This window comes from Megalobrama amblycephala, linkage group LG11, assembly GCF_018812025.1.
Source record: "Megalobrama amblycephala isolate DHTTF-2021 linkage group LG11, ASM1881202v1, whole genome shotgun sequence".
NCBI classification, from domain to species: domain Eukaryota; kingdom Metazoa; phylum Chordata; class Actinopteri; order Cypriniformes; family Xenocyprididae; genus Megalobrama; species Megalobrama amblycephala.
This window is the reverse complement of record NC_063054.1, coordinates 27,491,451-27,511,781: the sequence shown is the minus strand read 5'-3', so window position 1 is coordinate 27,511,781 and position 20,331 is coordinate 27,491,451. Positions and strand designations below refer to the sequence as shown.

At 39.5% G+C, this 20,331-nt stretch overlaps 1 protein-coding gene across 2 annotated transcripts in view; it reads left to right on the top strand.

Annotated features, from left to right (window-relative positions):
- hmcn1 (hemicentin 1) overlaps positions 1-20,331 on the top strand; it is a 91,628-nt gene that overhangs the window by 46,174 nt on the left and 25,123 nt on the right. For both annotated transcript variants that reach the window (XM_048207102.1, XM_048207103.1), the window contains exons 21-62: positions 178-337; positions 509-686; positions 1,145-1,272; positions 4,298-4,564; positions 4,664-4,759; positions 5,382-5,576; positions 5,673-5,803; positions 6,646-6,793; positions 6,902-7,028; positions 7,577-7,731; positions 7,851-8,129; positions 8,432-8,713; positions 9,286-9,394; positions 9,481-9,650; positions 9,842-9,996; positions 10,111-10,234; positions 10,368-10,469; positions 10,587-10,763; positions 10,863-11,014; positions 11,128-11,251; positions 11,456-11,631; positions 11,845-11,941; positions 12,045-12,167; positions 12,321-12,476; positions 12,789-13,064; positions 13,323-13,490; positions 14,527-14,640; positions 15,464-15,550; positions 15,632-15,823; positions 15,899-16,072; positions 16,172-16,285; positions 16,388-16,533; positions 16,641-16,791; positions 17,386-17,574; positions 17,706-17,819; positions 17,930-18,117; positions 18,229-18,325; positions 18,526-18,687; positions 18,802-18,915; positions 19,118-19,320; positions 19,622-19,703; positions 20,162-20,293. In XM_048207102.1, the coding sequence (XP_048063059.1) occupies positions 178-337; positions 509-686; positions 1,145-1,272; positions 4,298-4,564; positions 4,664-4,759; positions 5,382-5,576; positions 5,673-5,803; positions 6,646-6,793; positions 6,902-7,028; positions 7,577-7,731; positions 7,851-8,129; positions 8,432-8,713; positions 9,286-9,394; positions 9,481-9,650; positions 9,842-9,996; positions 10,111-10,234; positions 10,368-10,469; positions 10,587-10,763; positions 10,863-11,014; positions 11,128-11,251; positions 11,456-11,631; positions 11,845-11,941; positions 12,045-12,167; positions 12,321-12,476; positions 12,789-13,064; positions 13,323-13,490; positions 14,527-14,640; positions 15,464-15,550; positions 15,632-15,823; positions 15,899-16,072; positions 16,172-16,285; positions 16,388-16,533; positions 16,641-16,791; positions 17,386-17,574; positions 17,706-17,819; positions 17,930-18,117; positions 18,229-18,325; positions 18,526-18,687; positions 18,802-18,915; positions 19,118-19,320; positions 19,622-19,703; positions 20,162-20,293 (6,514 nt within the window). The remainder of the gene's footprint in view (positions 1-177; positions 338-508; positions 687-1,144; positions 1,273-4,297; positions 4,565-4,663; positions 4,760-5,381; positions 5,577-5,672; positions 5,804-6,645; positions 6,794-6,901; positions 7,029-7,576; positions 7,732-7,850; positions 8,130-8,431; positions 8,714-9,285; positions 9,395-9,480; positions 9,651-9,841; positions 9,997-10,110; positions 10,235-10,367; positions 10,470-10,586; positions 10,764-10,862; positions 11,015-11,127; positions 11,252-11,455; positions 11,632-11,844; positions 11,942-12,044; positions 12,168-12,320; positions 12,477-12,788; positions 13,065-13,322; positions 13,491-14,526; positions 14,641-15,463; positions 15,551-15,631; positions 15,824-15,898; positions 16,073-16,171; positions 16,286-16,387; positions 16,534-16,640; positions 16,792-17,385; positions 17,575-17,705; positions 17,820-17,929; positions 18,118-18,228; positions 18,326-18,525; positions 18,688-18,801; positions 18,916-19,117; positions 19,321-19,621; positions 19,704-20,161; positions 20,294-20,331) is intronic.

The following is a 20,331-nucleotide window of genomic DNA, read 5'->3' as shown; positions in this document are numbered from 1 at the left end:
TTTCAGATCACATTGTTTTGTTAGGTGCTCGTTTGATATTTCGACTTCTTAAATTTTACATGTATATACAAAACCACTAAAATTGCAGGTTTTCTGTAATTTAGCAGTCTCATTATTTCAGCCTTAAATTGCACCCTGATGTTGCTATTGAATGAATGTGTGATGATGTTTCCTCAGCGAGGGGAGTTGCTGGATCTGACTGGCAGTGTGTTTTCTCTGGGTGAGGATGGCAGTCTTCACATTGTCTCCCCCAGTGGTGAAGAGTCTGGCGAGTTTGTGTGCACAGCCACCAATGCTGCCGGATACAGCTCCAGAAAGGTCCAGCTCACTGTCTACGGTTAGAGCAGCTTGATCACTACTTGATCATTTTTACCAGTCTTCTGAGGTTCTTAGATTCTGTAAAATGTCTCTTTTCTTCAGCTTTGTTTGTTTCCTGTGTGTTAGTTTGGTGCATCCTCCAATCTCACCCTGTTGTACTTGTATACTGTATGTCTTTGTAAACTTGTAGTGAAGCCCAGGCCAAGCATTGTTGGTGGAGTAGAGATACAGAATAATTCAGACAAGCTGTTGGAGATGTCAGTAACAGTGGGTGATGATGTCACACTGCCATGTGAGGTGGAGAGCATACCTCCTCCCATCATCACCTGGGCCAAAGACAAGCAGCTCATCTCCCCCTTCTCTCCCAGGTATCAATATTGCTCATGTCTCTGTGTTTTACTGTTGTCAAAAGTACCGTTCGTGATACCAAGTCAGTACTGAAATTTTAAAATGTGAATTTAAAAGCTTGCATGCATTGTTTTTCAATTGGTGTTTGGAATCAAATCTCATTGTACATGCATTTTATAGATAAGACTCTTGAATCTTTTAAACCTTATAAAGCTTGTATGCAGGTAGCTTGCTTTTTTCTGCATTGTTTTTCAAGGGCTAATGTTTACTGTACAGCCTAGAGGAAGAAAGTCTGCGGTCAGATAAAAATTACACAGTAATTAAACTCTCCTTTTTCAGCTAACCATGAAAGTAAACAGAGGTATAATTTCGGAAGCTTCTCTGTAAACCGGGAGCACCTGTGTGGTTTTACACACAGTATGTTAAAGAACATTGTAGTCTCTTTTCCTCCTTTCTAATGTGGCCTCTTCTTTCATAGACACATTCAGCTGCCATCCGGCTCCATGCGGATCACAGAAACACGTGTGACTGACAGTGGCATGTACCGCTGTGTGGCTACCAACATAGCTGGAAACTTCACTCAGACGGTCAAACTCAGCGTGCTAGGTAAGAGAAACAGAACACATTTATTTACTTGGATGATCTCACAATATATGCTTGCAGGTGAAATTCAAAGCAACAACAGTTTAATCTCATGCAATTGAAGTTCTAATGAGCACACATCAGCCCGGAGGTGGTAAAAAACAGGTCTCATCTGTTTAAATGAATCACTTTGCCACATCGGTCTTGCGGTGACATCAGGCTTCAATCAGCTGTATTTTAATACACATCATGAGTTGATTTCAAGTGCTCTGCTTGTACCCACAACTATCAAATAAATTTCGACTGAAAACCGCATGTAGAACAATGCTGCACGAGCATCATTAAATGACTGATTATTGCGTATTTGATAGTCAATTTCACATCATAGACCACATTCATCTCGGTAAGTACCTCCATGTGTTTATGTTTCACACATGCTGATGTGCGTTTTCCCAGGGCAGGCACATATCATAGCACTTTCGTAATTTGTTTTTCTGCTCAGTGTAGTTCATGCTAATATCAATGCTTTGTTCAGACAGGTACCATTTTTTACCATATATGACTCAAATTAGAGTTTAAACTCTAGGTTTGGCGGGGGCTTTGGGTGTAGTGTGAGCGGTCAGAGTACCGCCAACATGTGAGAAGTGAACATATGTGCGTACCGGCCAATACACAATGTAGAATTGTGCCTGTAGCTTTGTAAATGATCAAGTTGAGACCCATGCATGGGGTATTCACTATATACTAAATGATGAAGTAGTGATTGATCAAGCAGTTTCAAGTATTTTTTTCAAGTATTTTCGAGTATTTTTCATTTGATTTGCATTTGAGGGTTTTTCGTTGGTAGCACTCTGCCTTTCGGTGCTATCCGGTGGCTGGTGTTTTCTGTGCTTCAAAAGTAGCTGTCTCCTGTTAATGTAATTAATCATTCAGTTGTTTTAACTGTTTGTTCATTTGAATTGTACTCCTTCAGTTCAAACCATCAGCCATTGTAGATATATTTTTCTCATTTGAGAGATTTTCATTGGAATTGCCAGTCAGTTCTACCCAGAGGAATCGTATTAGTATTTTTTTTTTTTTTGCTTCTTTAACCTCACTTTTCAAACCCTTGTCAAACTCACTCAAATCCTTACGTTTGCCCATTTTTTTTTCCTGTTTCTAACACATAAAATTTAAGGACAAAATGTTTGCTTGCTGCTTAATACTGTATATCCCACCCGCTAATAGGTGCCATGATAAAGAGATAATCAGTGTTATTCACTTCGCCTGTCAGTGGTCATAATGTTATGCCTGATCGGTGTGTGTATATATATATATATATATATATATATATATATATATATATATATATATATATATATATATATATATATATATATATAATTACATTAACTGCAAATAACCTAAATAGTATTGTGAAGCATAAACAAATATAGTTACTTAAAGGTGCCCTAGAACTTTTTTTTTAAAGATGTAATATAAGTCTAAGGTGTCCCCTGAATGTGTCTGTGAAGTTTCAGCTCAAAATACCCCATAGGTTTTTTTTAATTCATTTTTTTAACTGCCTATTTTGGGGCATCATTATAAATGAGCTGATTCAGGGCTGCTGGCCCTTTAATTGCTCGTGCTCTCCACCCACGGAGCTCGCGCTTGCCTTAAACAACATAAAAAAAGTTCAAACAGCTAATATAATCCTCAAAATGGATCTTTACAAAGTGTTCGTCATGCAGCATGTCTAATTGCATAAGTACAGTGTTTATTTGAATGTTTACATTTGGTTATGAATGAGTTTGATAGTGCTCTGTGGCTAACGGCTAACATTACACACTGTTGGAGAGATTTATAAAGAATGAAGATGTGTTTATGAATTATACAGACTGCAAGTGTTTAAAAATGAAAATAGCGACGGCTCTTGTCTCCATGAATACAGTAATAAACGATGGTAACTTTAACCACATTTAACAGTACATTAGCAACATGCTAACGAAACATGTAGAAAGACAATTTACAAATATCACTAAAAATATCAAGTTATCATGAATCATGTCAGTTATTATTGCTCCGTCTGCCATTTTTCACTGTTGTTATTGCTTGCTTACCTAGTCTGTTGATTCAGCTGTGCACATCCAGACGCTAATACTGGCTGCCCTTGTCTAATGCCTTTAATAATGTTGGAAACATGGGCTGGCATATGCAAATATTGGGGCGTACACCCCGACTTTTACGTAACAGTCAGTGTTATGTTGAGATTCGCCTGTTCTTTGGAGGTCTTTTAAACAAATGAGATTTATATAAGAAGGAGGAAACAATGGTGTTTGAGACTCACTGTATGTCTTTTCCATGTACTGAACTCTTGTTATTTAACTATGCCAAGGTAAATTCAATTTTTGAATCAAGGGCACCTTTAAATTAATTATGCTGCACAGTGACTGTGCACATTGAGTGTGTTTACATTGACGTTAAGAGGCCAAGTGAGATTCATTGACATCCTAACACCCACATTTGAACTTCAGCAGGGCTGGCGTGATGTATGAGAAAGCATGGAAGGAGAGATCAGCTGTGCCTCAGTCGCTCTGAGCAAAGAGTGATAATAATTATAGAGTCTTATAAACCATAAGCCACTCTCAGCACGCTCAGACACATCTGTAAGTGAAAATTGAATAGAGTTATATATAATGACTACAATTAAACCCTTAGTCGTTTTAATCTTGAATTATAGTTTTCCGGAAAACTGTGAGCAGATACTTTAGCAGAACTGAGCCTGAGAATGAAAACTACACCAAAGGGGATTGAACTGTTTGATTTATCACAGCTACCAAATGTCTCATCAGAATGATTAACACCCAAAAATTATCAGTAACTTCTAAGGGCAAATAAGGGCAGGTTGCTATTTTTGTGCACAGCTTTGCTTCATGAGCAACAAATCACTTCAAATTACATGTTATGAAAAAATGTATTATCACTGCATATGTTTAACGCTTGTGCAAGAGGATGTGTTTTCTACTTCACTCTACTCTTAATACCACTTTCTCTCTTTTTGCCCTCTCAGTTCCTCCCAGCATCCGTGCAGGTCCTCGAGCCATGAAAGTGCAGGTGGGACATGCCATAGACCTGCCCTGTGTCGCACAGGGAGTCCCAGAGCCCTCTGTGTCCTGGCTGAAGGATGGTGCTTCCTTGTTGGATGGGTCTCAGTACAGGATCTCAGATGGGGCTCTGACTCTGAATCAGGTAGGGCTTATGGATGAGGGCATCTATACCTGTGTGGCCTCCAACATCGCCGGACAAGATGAAGCCACTATTCAGCTACACGTACAAGGTTAGACAGCTGTTAGACAGCTGCATCTATAGTTGTGATTACAGCTATTTGGCTTTAAGTGAACTCTAAATCTCATGTATTGCCTCCTTCCCTCCACAGTTCCTCCTGTGGTGGAGGTTTCTGAACCCCCTTTCAACAGCCCTTTACAGGAAAGAGTGGCTAACCAGCAGATTGCCTTCCCTTGTCCTGCCAAAGGTGAACCTGCACCTGAATAATCAGAAATCATTCATTTGATCAAAAATCAAATGTAAAGTAAAACAGTACTATTGTAAAAAAAATATTACCATGTAAAATAACTGTTTTTTGTTTTAATATATTTTAAAATGCGGAAGGTTGATATTGTTTGATGGATAAAAATTTAAAAGGACAACATTTATTTCATACAGAAATCTTTTTGTAAACATTTATAAATGTCTTTGCTTTTGATCATTTTAATGTGTCCTTGCTAATTAAAAAAGTATTAATTTCTGTAAAAAAAAAAATTATACTAATCCCCAAACTTTTAAATGGTTGTGTATATTTTTTAACAAAACATTTTAATATATAAAAAGCCATGCAGAGAGTGATGACACAATTAAATAGTTCAAGTTTTGAATCCCAGAACATCCCAGTCTTAAACTCGTGAGCTGCAAGACACAGAAGGATTGCAAATCTAGTCTAAAGTTGCCTTTGCCTTGAGGTAACATAATGTTCAAAAAATTGCATTAAAATCACTGTGATATTCACAGTATTGTTTAATTTAATATCACAAATGTTTTGTGAACATTTTGTGTATTTATTAATTGTTACTCAATTCCCTTTGTTCTGTCTGTTGCAGGCACTCCTGAGCCAGTAATAAAGTGGTTTAGGAATGGTCAGGAGTTGACAGGGAATGAGCCAGGTGTGTCTATTTTGGAGGATGGCACACTTCTTATCCTGGCCTCAGTGTCCCCTCTGGATAATGGGGAATACACTTGCATGGCTGTCAATGATGCTGGTACAACAGAGAAGAAATACCAGCTTAAGGTTAACGGTTAGTGTAACAGTTTAAAAATGTCTTAAGCTTGTTTCGCTTTCAGCACATTTCACAATCTTTCTCTTCTCTGCCTCCTCCTTCCCCTTTATCCAGTCCCACCTGATATTCGAGACAATGGCCTGCTGTCTAATGTCTCTGTAGTGATGAATCAACCAACCAACCTGGTGTGTGATGTCACAGGCACACCTGTACCTGTCATCACCTGGTACAAAGATGGAGTCGCGGTCAGTACTGCTGTTTATTAACTCACTCCTTGATGCGCAAAGCTTTTTCAAAGCAAATTCACATTGCCACCGTTTGTCAAAGGGTCTGATGATAACAATAACATGCAATGAAAATTGACCCCATTTACATTCTTTCTAAATGTTCATGGTGTTGTTGTACATAATCCATGCACACGATTGTTTAGAAGAAAAATAAATTAAAGAAAAAAAAACTTCTGAAGGAACCTTTTTGCAGACCTAACCAAGAACTGTAGTTCTTATTATAGACCTAACCAAGACTATGATTTAAAAAAAATAATAATAATACAAATGATGTAATAAAAAAAGATATATTGTAGCCTAATGTGTTATAATCCAGTCACTTCCCATTGGATAAAATCAAGTCATGCCATTTCACATTGTTAAATGTGCATAAACCAGTTAAAATAAGCCTAATGAGAAATAAAAGTGGTATTTCCTTCAATGAGGCCAATCACAAATGAGTTCCCTCCAATCACTGGGTTTGAGCTCCAAGAACAGGTCATAAAACCCCCAGTGCTTCTCATAAATGTGCCTTTACAAGAATCAATTTCAGAATGTCAACAATTAGGAAATCTCTAATCACACTGCAGGGATTCAGATTCATGTTAGAATAGCAGATATTTATAGGATTTTTTTCCACAAAAGATAATCATTATTAACACTTTTACTAATTTTTGATGTTATTTTTGGTTATTTATTCTTATTTTGGTTATTAAAAAATAGGTCAATAGGTAGAGTTAAAATTCACTTGCAGTATTAAAGGAACTCTGTTAATGTTGTTGTTATTTATAATTTCTCAATAGCTTGTATCATTTAACCAGGTGGTTCCTAGCAGCGATGTGCAGATTCTGCAGAAGGGCAAAACTCTCAAGCTGTTGAAAGCGGCTGTTGTAGATGCTGGACGTTACACCTGCAAGGCCATCAACATTGCTGGAAGCACAGAGAGAAACTTTTACTTAGATGTTTTGGGTAAGTTATTCTGTAATAACTTTCACTTACTGTGAATTACGACATTAAAATTTTTGTCTTTTTACGAGCTGGTATTACGTCTTATTATATGGTCGTTCCTCTGTTTAGTTCCTCCTACAATCATTGGGACAGTTGGGTCACGTGACCTCTCTGTCGTGCTTAATCAGGAGATCATTCTGGAATGCAGGGTCAAGGGCGATCCCTTTCCCACAATTCAGTGGTTCAAAGACAGGAAGTAAGTTACTTCAATAAGCTTTGTAAAGAAAACTTTATATATCTAATCCAGAAAAAGGGGTGAATTCACCAATTTGCACCACTTTTGCACTTATTCTCTAACCACCCAAAACCCAGTTAAACCAGGTACTAAATATAATAGTGCTGTATCATGAGTAGTTAAATTTTTCATCAGTGTTTCAAGCATAAACATCTTTACTCTTCAAATTATGCTAATCATAGATTCACAAAACTCCTGCCTGTTACAATTCATGTTATGCTTTTACCACTCACGGAAAGCATGTAAATTAATTTTGGCATCCTCCATAACCCAGCACAGATGTTTGGGAAATGTGTCTTGCACATTGCTTTCTCCACTATTGGGCATGTTTGCATCCTTTCTTGATTTGCTTAATTTCTTTTGCTAATAAGGTGCTAAATCAACACTGTGCCTGCAAATAAACACTATCGGGGTGCAATTCATTATCAGAGAATTCCCCCCTGATTCTTACATTTTGAAACATTACTAGGGGAATTTGCATTATTTGTCCTTTTCACTCTGTGTTTTAGGCCAGTGTTTTTGGGTGACCCCAATATTGAAGTTTCAAACAGAGGACAGCAGCTGAAGATAAAGAGTGCACGCTTAGGTGACCAGGCACGATACCAGTGTAGCGCCACCAATGCAGCAGGAAAGCAGTCCAAAGATTTTAACCTCAGTATCTTTGGTAATTTTACTCATAATTTCTTGGATTTCAAATATGGGTTTCACTTCAAGAGAATTGACAGAATTTTAAATACTGAATTTCCTGCCTTTTCTGTCTGTCCTTCCATTTTACCAACTCAGTGCCACCCAGCATTAAGGGAGGAAACACATCTTCTGAAGTGACAGTTCTGCTGGGTAATGTGGTGACTCTGGAATGTGAGGTACGGGGTGTGCCACTCCCTGCCATTACATGGTACAAGAACGGAGAGGTCATTCTGTCCAGCAGACTGACCCAGTATGTGGACCGAGGGCAGTTCCTTAAGATCTCAAAAGCTCAAGTGTCAGATGCTGGACAGTACACCTGTAAAGTCACCAGTGTGGCCGGCACTGCTGAGAAAATTTATGGACTGGATGTCTATGGTGAGGGCTTGCCAAAGAGTGCTTTAGTGTTTTGTTTTTTAAATTGTTATCAAGGTGTATTGGTTTATTTTTTTAGAAAATCAAAACAAAGTAGCATAGAAGCTTATACCATTCAAAAGTTTGGGGTCAGTCAGATTAAAAAAAAACTTTTATTCAGCAAGGCTGCATTAATTTAATCAAAATTGATAGTAAAGACTTTAAAGAAAAAATGCATGCAAATAATTTAATACTTTTGTGTAATTTAGTTTTAGCTTTTGGTAACACTTGTTTATGTGTACTCTTCTTTTTTTGTCATCATTCAGTCCCCCCCTCCATCACTGCCAGTTCTGATGGTCCCACAGACATGAAGGTTGTGCTCAGTAAATCTCTGATTTTGGAGTGTGAAGCTGAAGGTCATCCTCCGCCCTCACTGACCTGGCTAAAGGATGGTTCACCGGTGGCTGCTAGAGAGAACCTGCGTGTTCTAGAGCAGGGTCGCAAAATCGAAATCCTCAGTGCGCTTCCATCTGATGCTGGTCGATATGTTTGTGTGGCTACCAGTGTTGCTGGAGAGAGGGAGATCAAATATGACGTCAGTGTCTTAGGTATAATGATTGATACATTGACTTTTTTTTAGTGCTCTGTTAAAATTCAAGACAAGTTGCCTGACCAGGGAGATAAAAAACACAAAGTACTTCTAAATCTTTTCAGGCATCTCATCCTTCACTATCCACATGAATCAGGAATTTCGATGTCTTTTGTTTTTGTGTGCATGAGCCAGACAGATCATGTCTTGACCTGCACATTTTTCTTCTAAACATCTGGACACCATTGCGGTCTTAATACACGCATCCAACAGATCGCTACATCAGACATTTGTGTTGCATCATTGGAATGAAATTGCAGGAAATCAACAGAAAAGTGTTTTATGAGCCAGTAAACTGGTTAACAACAAATGAAGGAAATGTATAAAAGATTAAGCAAGATTAAAGGGCAATGGTAGAGTCAGTATCCATGTGACCCAAGCATGTGGCATTCATTAACTCTGTGTGTGTTTTCATGATGTGAGTTTATCACGCATTATTTCAAAGACACGGTTGATTTGTGCATTGTTTGGTTTACAGTTCCGGAGATGCTGTAGTGTTTGACCATAATTTGTGTGTGTGTGTGTATTCAGTTCCTCCTGTTGTTGATGGGGCAAGCGACACCACAGATGCCACGGTCATCCTCAACAATATCCTAGAGCTGGACTGCTACGCTACAGGCACACCTACTCCAACTATTACGTGAGGACTTCAGTACATGCACAAATATGAATAACTGTAAATGCAGAATTGAAATGTCTCTCATCTGCATCTCTCTCTCTCTGTAGATGGTTAAAGGATGGCGTACCAGTAAGGCAGGGCGAAGGGGTGCGGATAACATCAAATGGTCGTCGACTGGTCATCTCTCGTGCTCAGGTGTCTGATACAGCACTCTTTCACTGTGTAGCGACCAACGAGGCTGGAGAACAAGAGAGAGAGTTTAAAGTGTCTGTACATGGTAATGATCATTATAGATTTTTATTTAACATCTGTCATTTTTTTCTAATATTTTTATTTGATTTTTACCTTACCTGCTCTCAGAGAGGAAGGTCTAAGGTAACATTTCAGTTTCTTCTAAGTAACAAAAAAATTACAGGTACATTTATAGTAAAATTGCATTGTTTTATTTCTTTAATATTTGTCTGTCAGTCCCCCCAGCTATCCGTTCTACCGGTCCAGCTGAGAGGTCAGTGGTCCTCCACACATCAATCAGCCTTCAGTGTGTGGTCAGTGGAATTCCACCTCCCAGCATTACATGGCTCAAAGATGGCCGTCCTGTGGACACAACTCAAGAATTTCTGAAGGTCAGACTTTAAAGAATGACAGAAGCTTTTCAAAGAAAATCAATTATTTGAGGAGGTTTACATAATCACATGTACTCTCTCCTCTCTCTTTTTATTTTACCATCTGGCATGTAGCTGGAATCCGCAGGCAGGGTCTTACACATAAAGAAGGCCAGGCTGGAGGATGCTGGGAAATATACGTGTGTGGCAACTAACGCAGCAGGCGAGGCACAACAGCACATTCGCCTCAGTGTGCATGGTAGGAATTAATATACTTATAAAAACAGCTAGCACATATATATATATGTGTATTGTATATGTGTAATATATATATATATATATTTGATTGATTGATTGATTGATTGATTGAAATTTGTGCATGTGTTTTATAGAACCTCCCAGCATCCAGTATGCTGGAGAGACGCTCAATGAAACCATCCTTGCTGGCTTCCAAATTCAGCTGAAGTGTAAGGCAACAGGAAGTCCTTTGCCAGGTGAGTCATATTACATTTCCCCTTTTTTAGGGCAATATTACATTTGAACTGGCTAGTAGTTTACAAAAGTACAGGTGATGTAGACAATTTTTTTCTCTTATGCCTTTTCTGCTTCAGCTGTGACATGGTATAAAGACAGTCGTCCATTGACGAGCGCTGCAGGTGTTAACATTCTGAGCAGAGGTCAGGTGCTGGAGATTGACCGTGCGCAGGTGTCAGATGCTGGACTCTACAAATGTGTGGCCATCAATGTGGCCGGCAGCACTGAGCTCACATACAGTCTGCAGGTGTATGGTGAGTGTGAAACAACCTTTCAATCAAAAGTCTGGCTATGTGAAACTCTTTCCTAACCTATTTCTTTCATGATTTTGATCACCTGTCTCTTTCCATTAGTTCCTCCCTCCATTTCTAGTAAAGGAGGAATGATAACAGTGGTGGTGAATGAGCCAGTCAGGTTAGAGTGTGAAGCCTCAGGAGTTCCCATGCCCAGCCTCACCTGGCTTAAAGAGGGCAGACCTGTCTCCAGCTTCTCAGATGGCATCCAGGTCTGTACGTGTGGGAGTTTGGATGCTGTCATGCATACTTATGCATATTGGTTTGCACTCTACTTACAGTTTATGAACATGTTATATCAGTTTTCGATTTTCTCTCTTACTAGGTATTGTCAGGTGGCAGGGTGTTGTCATTTGTTAGTGCACAGGTCAGTGACACAGGTCATTACACCTGTGTGGCTGTGAATGCAGGTGGAGAACAGCACAGAGAATATGACCTACGTGTGTATGGTGAGCTCAGGAAACACTCTTAACTTGATGAAATCTTTATTATCATTTGTGTATTTCAGTGTAACTCAGTTGTTGATACAAAGGAATGTTCTATGTGTTTACACTACTGTTCAAAAGTTTAGGGTCAGTACATTTTTTTGAAAGAAAATAATATTTTTATTCAGCAAGGATGATTTTATCTGTGTGTTTGTTTTTGTCCCTCAGTGCCACCCAACATCATGGGAGAGGAGGTAAACAACACTGTTGTGATGGGTCAGTCAGTGCAGCTGCATTGTCAGAGCGATGCCATCCCTCCACCTGCACTGAGCTGGCGGAAAGACGGCCGACCGCTCTATAGAAAACCAGGACTAAGCCTGTCAGAGGATGGCAGCTTTCTGAAGGTATAGTAAATACATCAGCCTGTAAGCTGCCTGTTTTGACTTGGGCCAGTCACTACTGGTAGGTCTAGTATTGCAACAGAACAGGTCCCTAGTAACATACCATAAGAACCACACCTAGCATCATGAAGCAAGTGAAGTGCCTTTTGGATTGTTGTACTTCTCATTTAAAAGGCATTAGATGGTATTTATTTGATAACTGTTTTGTATTTGCAGATTACCAGTGCTCAGGTCCAGGACACAGGCAGGTACACATGTGAGGCAATCAATGTGGCAGGAAAAACAGAGAAGCACTATAACCTGAACGTGTGGGGTGAGTGCTTAAAATATAATATTATAAACTCTGAACTTGAGTCAAATTATAATAAAAAATGCAATTGTTTCTCTTTCTCCCTCTATTATTTGTTTTTCCCCAGTTCCTCCCAGTATCCGTGGATCTGATGAGGTGTCTTCTCTGACTGTGATTGAGGGCAGCCTCATTACACTTGTATGTGAGTCCAGTGGGATCCCTCCTCCCAGTCTCACCTGGAAGAAAGGCGGTGAGGCTTAGCATGACTGTTCTCATCCTCCTACATATTATAATACTCCTCATCATACTCATACTCTCATAATTAGTCACATAATTAGTGATGCTTAGCGTATATCATCAAACCCTTACTATAAGTTTGTAAACTATTATGTGTGTCTATCAGGCTCAGAGCTAAAGGGAGATTCACGTGTGCGTGTTCTTTCTGGTGGGCGGCAGCTGCAGATTTCCAGTGCTGAGAAGGCAGATGCTTTCTCTTACACCTGTCTGGCCACCAGTGCAGCTGGCAGTGCGATGAAAGAGTACAATCTGCAAGTCTACGGTACAGCGTCTTCTCTCACTTTACAGGCACTAATGCTCAATCTTGGACTAGGTGATATCAGTATCGATATTTACCTGAAAAAATAAGGACAATGTGTATGAGGTCAATCTACATAAACTTCACAAGCATTTCACATTTGATAAAAGCTATAGCTAAACATACACTGAAAATTCCTGAGGTCTATCAAACATGTGGAATGCATTTCCTTCCCCAAAAATGAACACCCTGATAAATATCAATATCGAATAATATGAATAATATGAGTAATCGTCTTTATTCCACTATGTTTCTTCCTTACTTCACTCCAAACAGTTCGTCCAACCATCAGCTCCTCAAATCAGAATGAAGAGACAGTGACGCGAGGTGGAGATATCACTCTGAAGTGTGAAGCAGACGGGGTGCCCAGACCTGCCATATCATGGATGAAAGACGGTAGACCCCTGAGCACTGGCCGCAAAGCTCAAATACTTAACGAGGGACAACTTTTACGCATCCACGATGCTCAAGTGGCCGACACTGGACGATACACCTGTATCGCCGTCAATGTGGCGGGACAGGCAGACAGGAAATATGATGTCAATGTTCATGGTGAGAAAAAAGTCAGTTTTCTTTATGTGTAGTTTTTCAGCCACTAGCATCACCAAATGGATTATCCTGAAAACTCTTCTCAATTTCCACTGCTCTTCCAAACGTTTAAGTGATTTTTGCTTATTATTTTAATATTATGTGTAATTTTATTCTATTATTTAGCATTATTTAAGTGTTATATAAATTCTGCTGTATAGTTTTTTTGTTGCTGTTTTTATCATTCACATTTACTGACATTTTATTGCATCATCTCTTCAGTTCCTCCCACCATCATCGGTCAGACACAGATGCCCGAGAATGTGAGTGTTGTTGTGAAAAGCCCGGTTGTTCTCACCTGTGAAGCTTCTGGAATGCCACCACCAGCCATCACATGGCTCAAAGACGGCCAGCCAATCAGCATGTCTAGCTCTGTTCGGGTCATCTCAGGTACCGACTCCTTCTTTAATGAATGCATTTGTCTTGCTCCAAAATGTCTGCACCACTGAGTCTAGGTAAAGAGCCCAGTACCAGTTAACGGATTAGGTTAACCAGGTGTAATAACTCAAATAGGTGCAACAAGATAGCTTCAGTAAGCAGCCAAATGCCACAGGTCATGGGGTAACCGAAAAGAAAAATAGCTAGACAGATGTTCTCGTGTTTGAACATTCAAACTCTCCATTATCGCCTTCCAGTGTAAACAGAAACCGATCCTCCGCCAGCAGCAAGTATGAGGTACATCCATCACTGTAAACTTAGACATCATAAACCACAGAAGGTCACCTGCATAAATGAACCACATTGTAAATGAATCTGTGCTGAGCTATTCTCAGACTGTCTGCCGGTATGCCACAGACAAAGACATGGATCTGGACAGAAAACAAGACCAGAATTTGTAGGATAGACACATTATTGATCACATATTCAGTCTGTAATATCGCCATGCCACTGAGGATTAGAAGTCTTGCTAGCCTTATTGCCTGTATTGCAAAGCTCATCCAAAGATGCTGTATATCATTTCTGGCTGACCACAAACTCCTTTCCTCATTGTAAAAGAAAGGGACACCAGGGGAGGAAAGAGAATGACGTATTTGTTCAGGTGATCAGCTTAGCGCTCACCTGGGGAGTGATAATTACTCGTTTAAAGAGTAAAAATGGGACATTTGGCTTGTGTTGATGGGTTAAGCTCTGTTTGAACAGCTGTTAACTTGAGGTCTCCCGTTTCTTACAAAACAATAGGGACATTTATGAAGCCTGTTTTTTCAAAGACAAAGTGAAACTCGTTATTCTTTCTGCAGATGCATTTCTTCTCTGAGTAAATCACAGGCTCTTGATTTATAGCTGATTAAGTAATTCCCTTAGAGAAGTACAAACGGCCTATCCTTTTAATTCAGTGTGCAGAAATCATTCCATCATTCAGCCACCTGTGGCGTTACAAGTTACTGTGGCAGCAGATGAGTCTGATATATGTCTGTAATGATCTCAGGAGGAAGAGGCCTGCGTTTGATGCATGCTGCAAGTGAGGATGCTGGGCGATACACCTGCATCGTGTCCAACTCTGCTGGAGAGGAGCGGAAGAACTTCGACTTAAATGTCCTGGGTAACACAGCACTAGTTTTAAAAATAGGGTTGTTTTCTGTAGCTGTCTGTCTGCTGTTTACATAGGCAGCTAACTTCTTGATTTGAAACAATTTTCACATTTTAACAGTAACACTTCTCATGAAAACGAACTAATATTTAGATATTATTCCAAAAGAGTGCTGTGAGGGTGACATATTTTTGTAGCACAACGCAGAAGTTAGCATTACCATGTTTCCCTTGAAAAAAGCCAATAGGATTTTACCATTGGGATTTGCATTATTGTAGAAAATAAGCTCTCTGGCCAACACAAGTTTATGATACTTTAACATTTTGTTAATCAAGATAATACTTAAAAATGAACACAGCACTTGTTAGCATTTGGCTTTTTCAAGACACGTAAAAACTTGATGTATTTTATGTCGTTCAATAAAACATGAAAATATGTTGAGCTTGCTTAAGCTTGACTCTGTTTGGAACTATTTTTGTTACCAGAATAGAGCAAAAACAGTCGATATTGACAAGATTGTGTCTAAAATGTACATCAAATGAGCGTTCGACTCAAAGCTTGCTCTATATGGAGCTATTTATTTTGTTTTGAATACAGTTATATTTAAACCATTTTCCTTGACATCTACAGTCTTGGATGAATATTTTCACTTGTACTCTGGGATTTGTTTATTATCCATGGATCCAAGAAGCATAGTTTAGAGGTTAGCATAGTTTTGTTACTACTGCTTGGAGCAGCTTTCAGTGAGGAGCGTACATGAGGTGCTTAAAACGTTGTTTAGGAATCTCTCTAGACTTTAAAATGTTTATTGTCATCTTTATTCTGTCAACTTCAGTGCCGCCCAGCATTGTAAACGAGGGCACAGTGGAGGATGTGAAAGTGAAGGAGAGACAGAACATCATTTTGGCTTGTGAGGTCACTGGTAAGTGACACAAATCACAAGATTACCTTTCTTCTGTCTTGATCTCTTACCTCTTATTAACCAATTTGTTGGGTTGTCTAGGTAATCCAGTTCCAGAGATTACGTGGCTGAAGGATGGCCAACCATTGGCTAGTGACTCAAGGCTGCAGGTGATGTCAAATGGGCGTTTCCTGCAGATCAGTGGATCACAAGTGGCCGACACAGGCAGGTATAGCTGCCTGGCCTCTAACAGCGCTGGAGACAGGAGCAGACACTTCAACCTCAATGTGTTAGGTATGTTTGGATTGGTGGAATTGAAATGTCTCTTTGTAGTCTTGTCTGTGTACTTATTTATGTTTCCACTCCCAGTTTCTCCCACCATCGCCGGTTCTGGTCCAGAAGGTTCAGCTGAAGACGTTACTGTGACACTGAATAGTCCTACATCTCTTGTTTGCGAAGCCCAGTCATACCCCCCTGCCATCATCACCTGGCTCAAAGACGGCACACCCTTTGAATCCAGCCGCAACGTCAGGGTACTTCCAGGTCAGAATTCTTTATGAATCTGTAACATAAAATAATTCAGATGTTCAGATCCAACATTTGTTATGCGACCAGCTCGCTTACTACTGTATCTTGTGACAGGTGGTCGCACTTTGCAGATTTTGAATGCTAAGGAAGAGGATGCTGGGAGATATACATGTGTTGCGACTAACGAGGCTGGAGAGACACTGAAGAACTATGAGGTCAAAGTTTTTGGTGCGTGTGAGAACTGAGCTACATCGCCACCTTTTGGTGTAGAGGAATATAACTTTTTGTGTGTCAGTTATCTGTACCTATTTATATGTTTCTTTCTTGCAGTCCCTCCAGTCATCAATAAAAACGACATCCCAGGAGAGAGTCTGGCCCCTAAAGAGGTGAAAATCAAAGTTAACAACACCTTAACTCTGGAGTGTGAAGCTCAGGCTATCCCAACACCTACGCTAGTGTGGTACAAGGATGGCCAGGTGAGAAATACATACAGTATATGACAAAACTATGCTGTTTTTCACTCCTTTGAGAATTTCGGTGGAGTTTTGAGTTTTCACTCCTCTGTGTTTATCTCTCTCCGCAGATCCTGAAAGCAGATGGTCACCTCACTATCACAGCAAATGGTCGTATAGTTCAGATTAAACACACTCAGGTGTCTGATACAGGTCGTTACACCTGTGTAGCCACCAACATTGCTGGAGAGGATGAGAAGGACTTTGATGTAAATATACAAGGTGAACAGGGTTTTACAAGTTCAGAATGCCAAATTAAATATACACTATCGTTCAAAAGTTTGGACTCAGTATGATTTTTTTTTTAAATACTTTATCAGCAGTGGTGCATTCAATTAACTAAAAGTGACAGTAAAGACATGTAAAATGTTACAAAAGATTTCTATTTCAAATAAATGCTGTTCTTTTGAATGTTCTAAGTTGAGCACCAAATCAGCATATTATAATTTAGTAAGAATCATGTGACACTCAAGACTGTAGTCATGGCTAGTAATGGCTGCTGAAAGTAATGGCTGCTGAAAATTCTGCTTTGCCATCACAGGAATAAATTACATATATATCAAAATAGAAAACAGTTTATTTCACGATATTAATGTTTTACTGTATTTTTGATCAAATAAATGCAGCCCTGGTGAGCATAAGAGACTATTTACAAAAGAAAAACTTTAAGGAGTATGTCTCCCCCTAGTGGCTGCTTTATATATTATGTCTGGATCTCTTTTTCAGCTTGTTTTAAACCTTTTATCTGTGGATTTTGTGCAATAATCGTCAGGCTTTATCCCTGTTTATAATACTAAAATCCTATCTGTGTCTCAGTTCCCCCTAGTTTCCGAGGCTTTGGAGACTCTGACTCTGGCCCTGGTAGTAATGGAGACGTGAAGGATGTGATTCTTAATAATCCCATCTCCCTGTACTGTGAGACCAATGCCGTCCCCCCTCCTGTACTCACTTGGTACAAAGACGGGCACCTGCTGACCTCTAATGATAAAGTACTCATCCTGCCTGGTGAGAGGCTACATTGCAACATTTTGATTATATCATGGAAAAATAATACGTTAATTCTTTGATACTATGTTTTGTACGATTGAACAAGAATTTCATAGTTTTTTTTATTTTTTACATTATTTCTCACACAGGCGGAAGAGTCCTCCAGATCCCTCGAGCTCAAGCAAAGGATTCTGGGAGATACACTTGTGTGGCTGTGAATGAGGCTGGAGAAGACTCCATCCAATATGATGTCAGAGTGCTGTGTGAGTCCAACCTGAGTGTTAACTTTTTTTTTTATGCTAAAAATTTTAAGAGCAACAACTGAAAGAATTGTTTGTTTGTCTTTTTTGTCTGTGCACTTGGATTTTGATAGTGCCGCCCTCGATTCGTGGAGCTGATGGTGACCTGCCTGATGAGGTCACAGTGCTGGTTAATAAGACAACATTACTGGAGTGTCAGGTGGATGGAAGTCCCACTCCTAAAATTAGCTGGATAAAAGACAGTCAACCCCTCACCCCAGACAACACACACAGACTTCTGTCCAATGGCAGGACTCTGCAGGTAAGATGCAAATCAAGTATGATGCAACAGTGTACAGTGACAGATTTTTTTTTATATATATATATATATATATATATATATATGTGTTTATTTATGTTTTTTGTGTTACAGATTTTGAATGCACAGGTGACAGATACAGGACGCTATGTGTGTGTGGCTCAAAACTTAGCTGGAACAGCAGAGAAATCATTCAATCTCCATGTGCATGGTGAGTCTATCTTTGAATAAGACATTTGTCTTAAAGAGATAGTTCACCCTAAAATAAAAAATTCTGTCATCCCATTGTATTTTTTTCTCCATTCTATGGAAGTCAATGAGGCCCATCAACTGTAAGTCTCTGTACTGTTCCTAGGGGTTTACTGCATAGTTTGTGTTGCTGTGTTTTAATTTACATGTGTTTGTTGTCAGTTTCTCCCTCTATTGTGGGTGTCAGAGAGGAGAATGTGACAGTGGTGGTGAATAATTTCATATCTCTAAACTGTGAGGCCACTGGACTCCCACCTCCCACCCTCAGCTGGTTCAAAGACAGGAGACCTGTACAGGCCAGCACCAATGCACTCATAATGCCTGGTACACATGCTTACTGACACGTTATAGTGGGACTACATAGTGTATGCTGCATTCATATTACACATAAATCTCTCTTCCTCCACTCCACCTCTTACTCTCATTCTCTGTCTCTAGGTGGCCGTACTCTCCAGATCCTAAAAGCAAAGATGTCTGATGGTGGGAAATACAGCTGTGTGGCCATCAACCTAGCAGGAGAAGCCCAAAAAATAATTTATCTCACAGTATATGGTCAGTATGTACAGTTTTTAGTGTTATATATTTGCTTGTTATAAAAATGTAAAGCATGTCTCTGCAAAACTTTTCAATAGTTAAGAAAATATTTGGTGGAGTAAGGTAGACAGTTTTTGTTTTAATTTGACAAACAAAATGTTTAATATTTCAACATTTCTGGAAAGTCACTGATCTAAATTACTGGTGTCTGATTTACCAGTCCCTCCCAGTATCAGACACAGCAGTGGGGATCTTCCAGTGGTGTTAAATGTACTAGTGGGCAAATCTGTTACTTTGGAGTGTGAATCTAATGCGGTACCTCCTCCCATCATTACCTGGTACAAGAATGGACGGCCCATCACTGAGACTGCCAATCTGCGCATACTGGCTGATGGACAAATGCTGGAACTGAGAGAAACAGAGGTGTGTGAGAAAATGAGCAGGTGCTTTGGATGAAGAGAAGTGGATGTATGATTTTTGTCTAGCGATAAAAGGAGTGAAAAAAATCCTGTAGAATTACATTGAAGGATAGACCTGAGCAAGACCCAGGAACCAGAATATATAAGCTTCATATAAGCTTAGGGCCAGTAAGCAGCTACCAACCAATTCATGGTGATGAATTTTGTACTGTACATGTGCAAGCACCACTCACATTTACTTAAAATAAAGAAAATAAAGTAAAAAAGATAGTTTCAAGAAGTATAAATCCCTTTTTCTCTCTCAGGTGTCAGATACCGGCCAGTATGTCTGTAAGGCCACAAATGTAGCAGGTCAAGTGGACAAGAACTTCCATCTCAACATCCATGGTGAGAAACAAAACAGAAACTGCAATATATACTTAAAAGTGTATGTATATATTTATTTATTTATTTATTTATGTACTTAAGATTTTAGACATAAAGGATTAGTTCACTTTCAAATGAAAATTACCCCAAGCTTTACTCACCCTCAAACCACCCTATGTGTATATGACTTTTTTTTTCTGATGAATACAATCTGAGAAATATTAATAAATATCCTGACACATCCGAGATTTATAATGGCAGTAAGCGTTACCAAACGAGTATGAGCTGCTGTCACTATTGTCTTTCATTGGGAAATTTTATCCCGCACCGCAAGAAATCTCGGGAGAGCTGCGGGAACGCAGACCTCTAGTATGATATACAGCATATGGCTATGATTATGGTGTTCTTCACACTTTGACATTCTGGTTTTGTTCAGCCTACTACTGTTTATGTTAAGTCTTCCTTCAATCTTTATCCAGTTCCCCCACGGTTGGAGGGTCCAGCAGTGGAGCGTGTGGTTGAAACCATCAGTAATCCTGTCACCTTTGCCTGTGATGCTACAGGGATCCCTCCTCCCTCGCTCACATGGTTAAAAAACGGCAGAGTGATTGGTGAGATAGATGATCTACAGATCACTTAAGCTTTACAT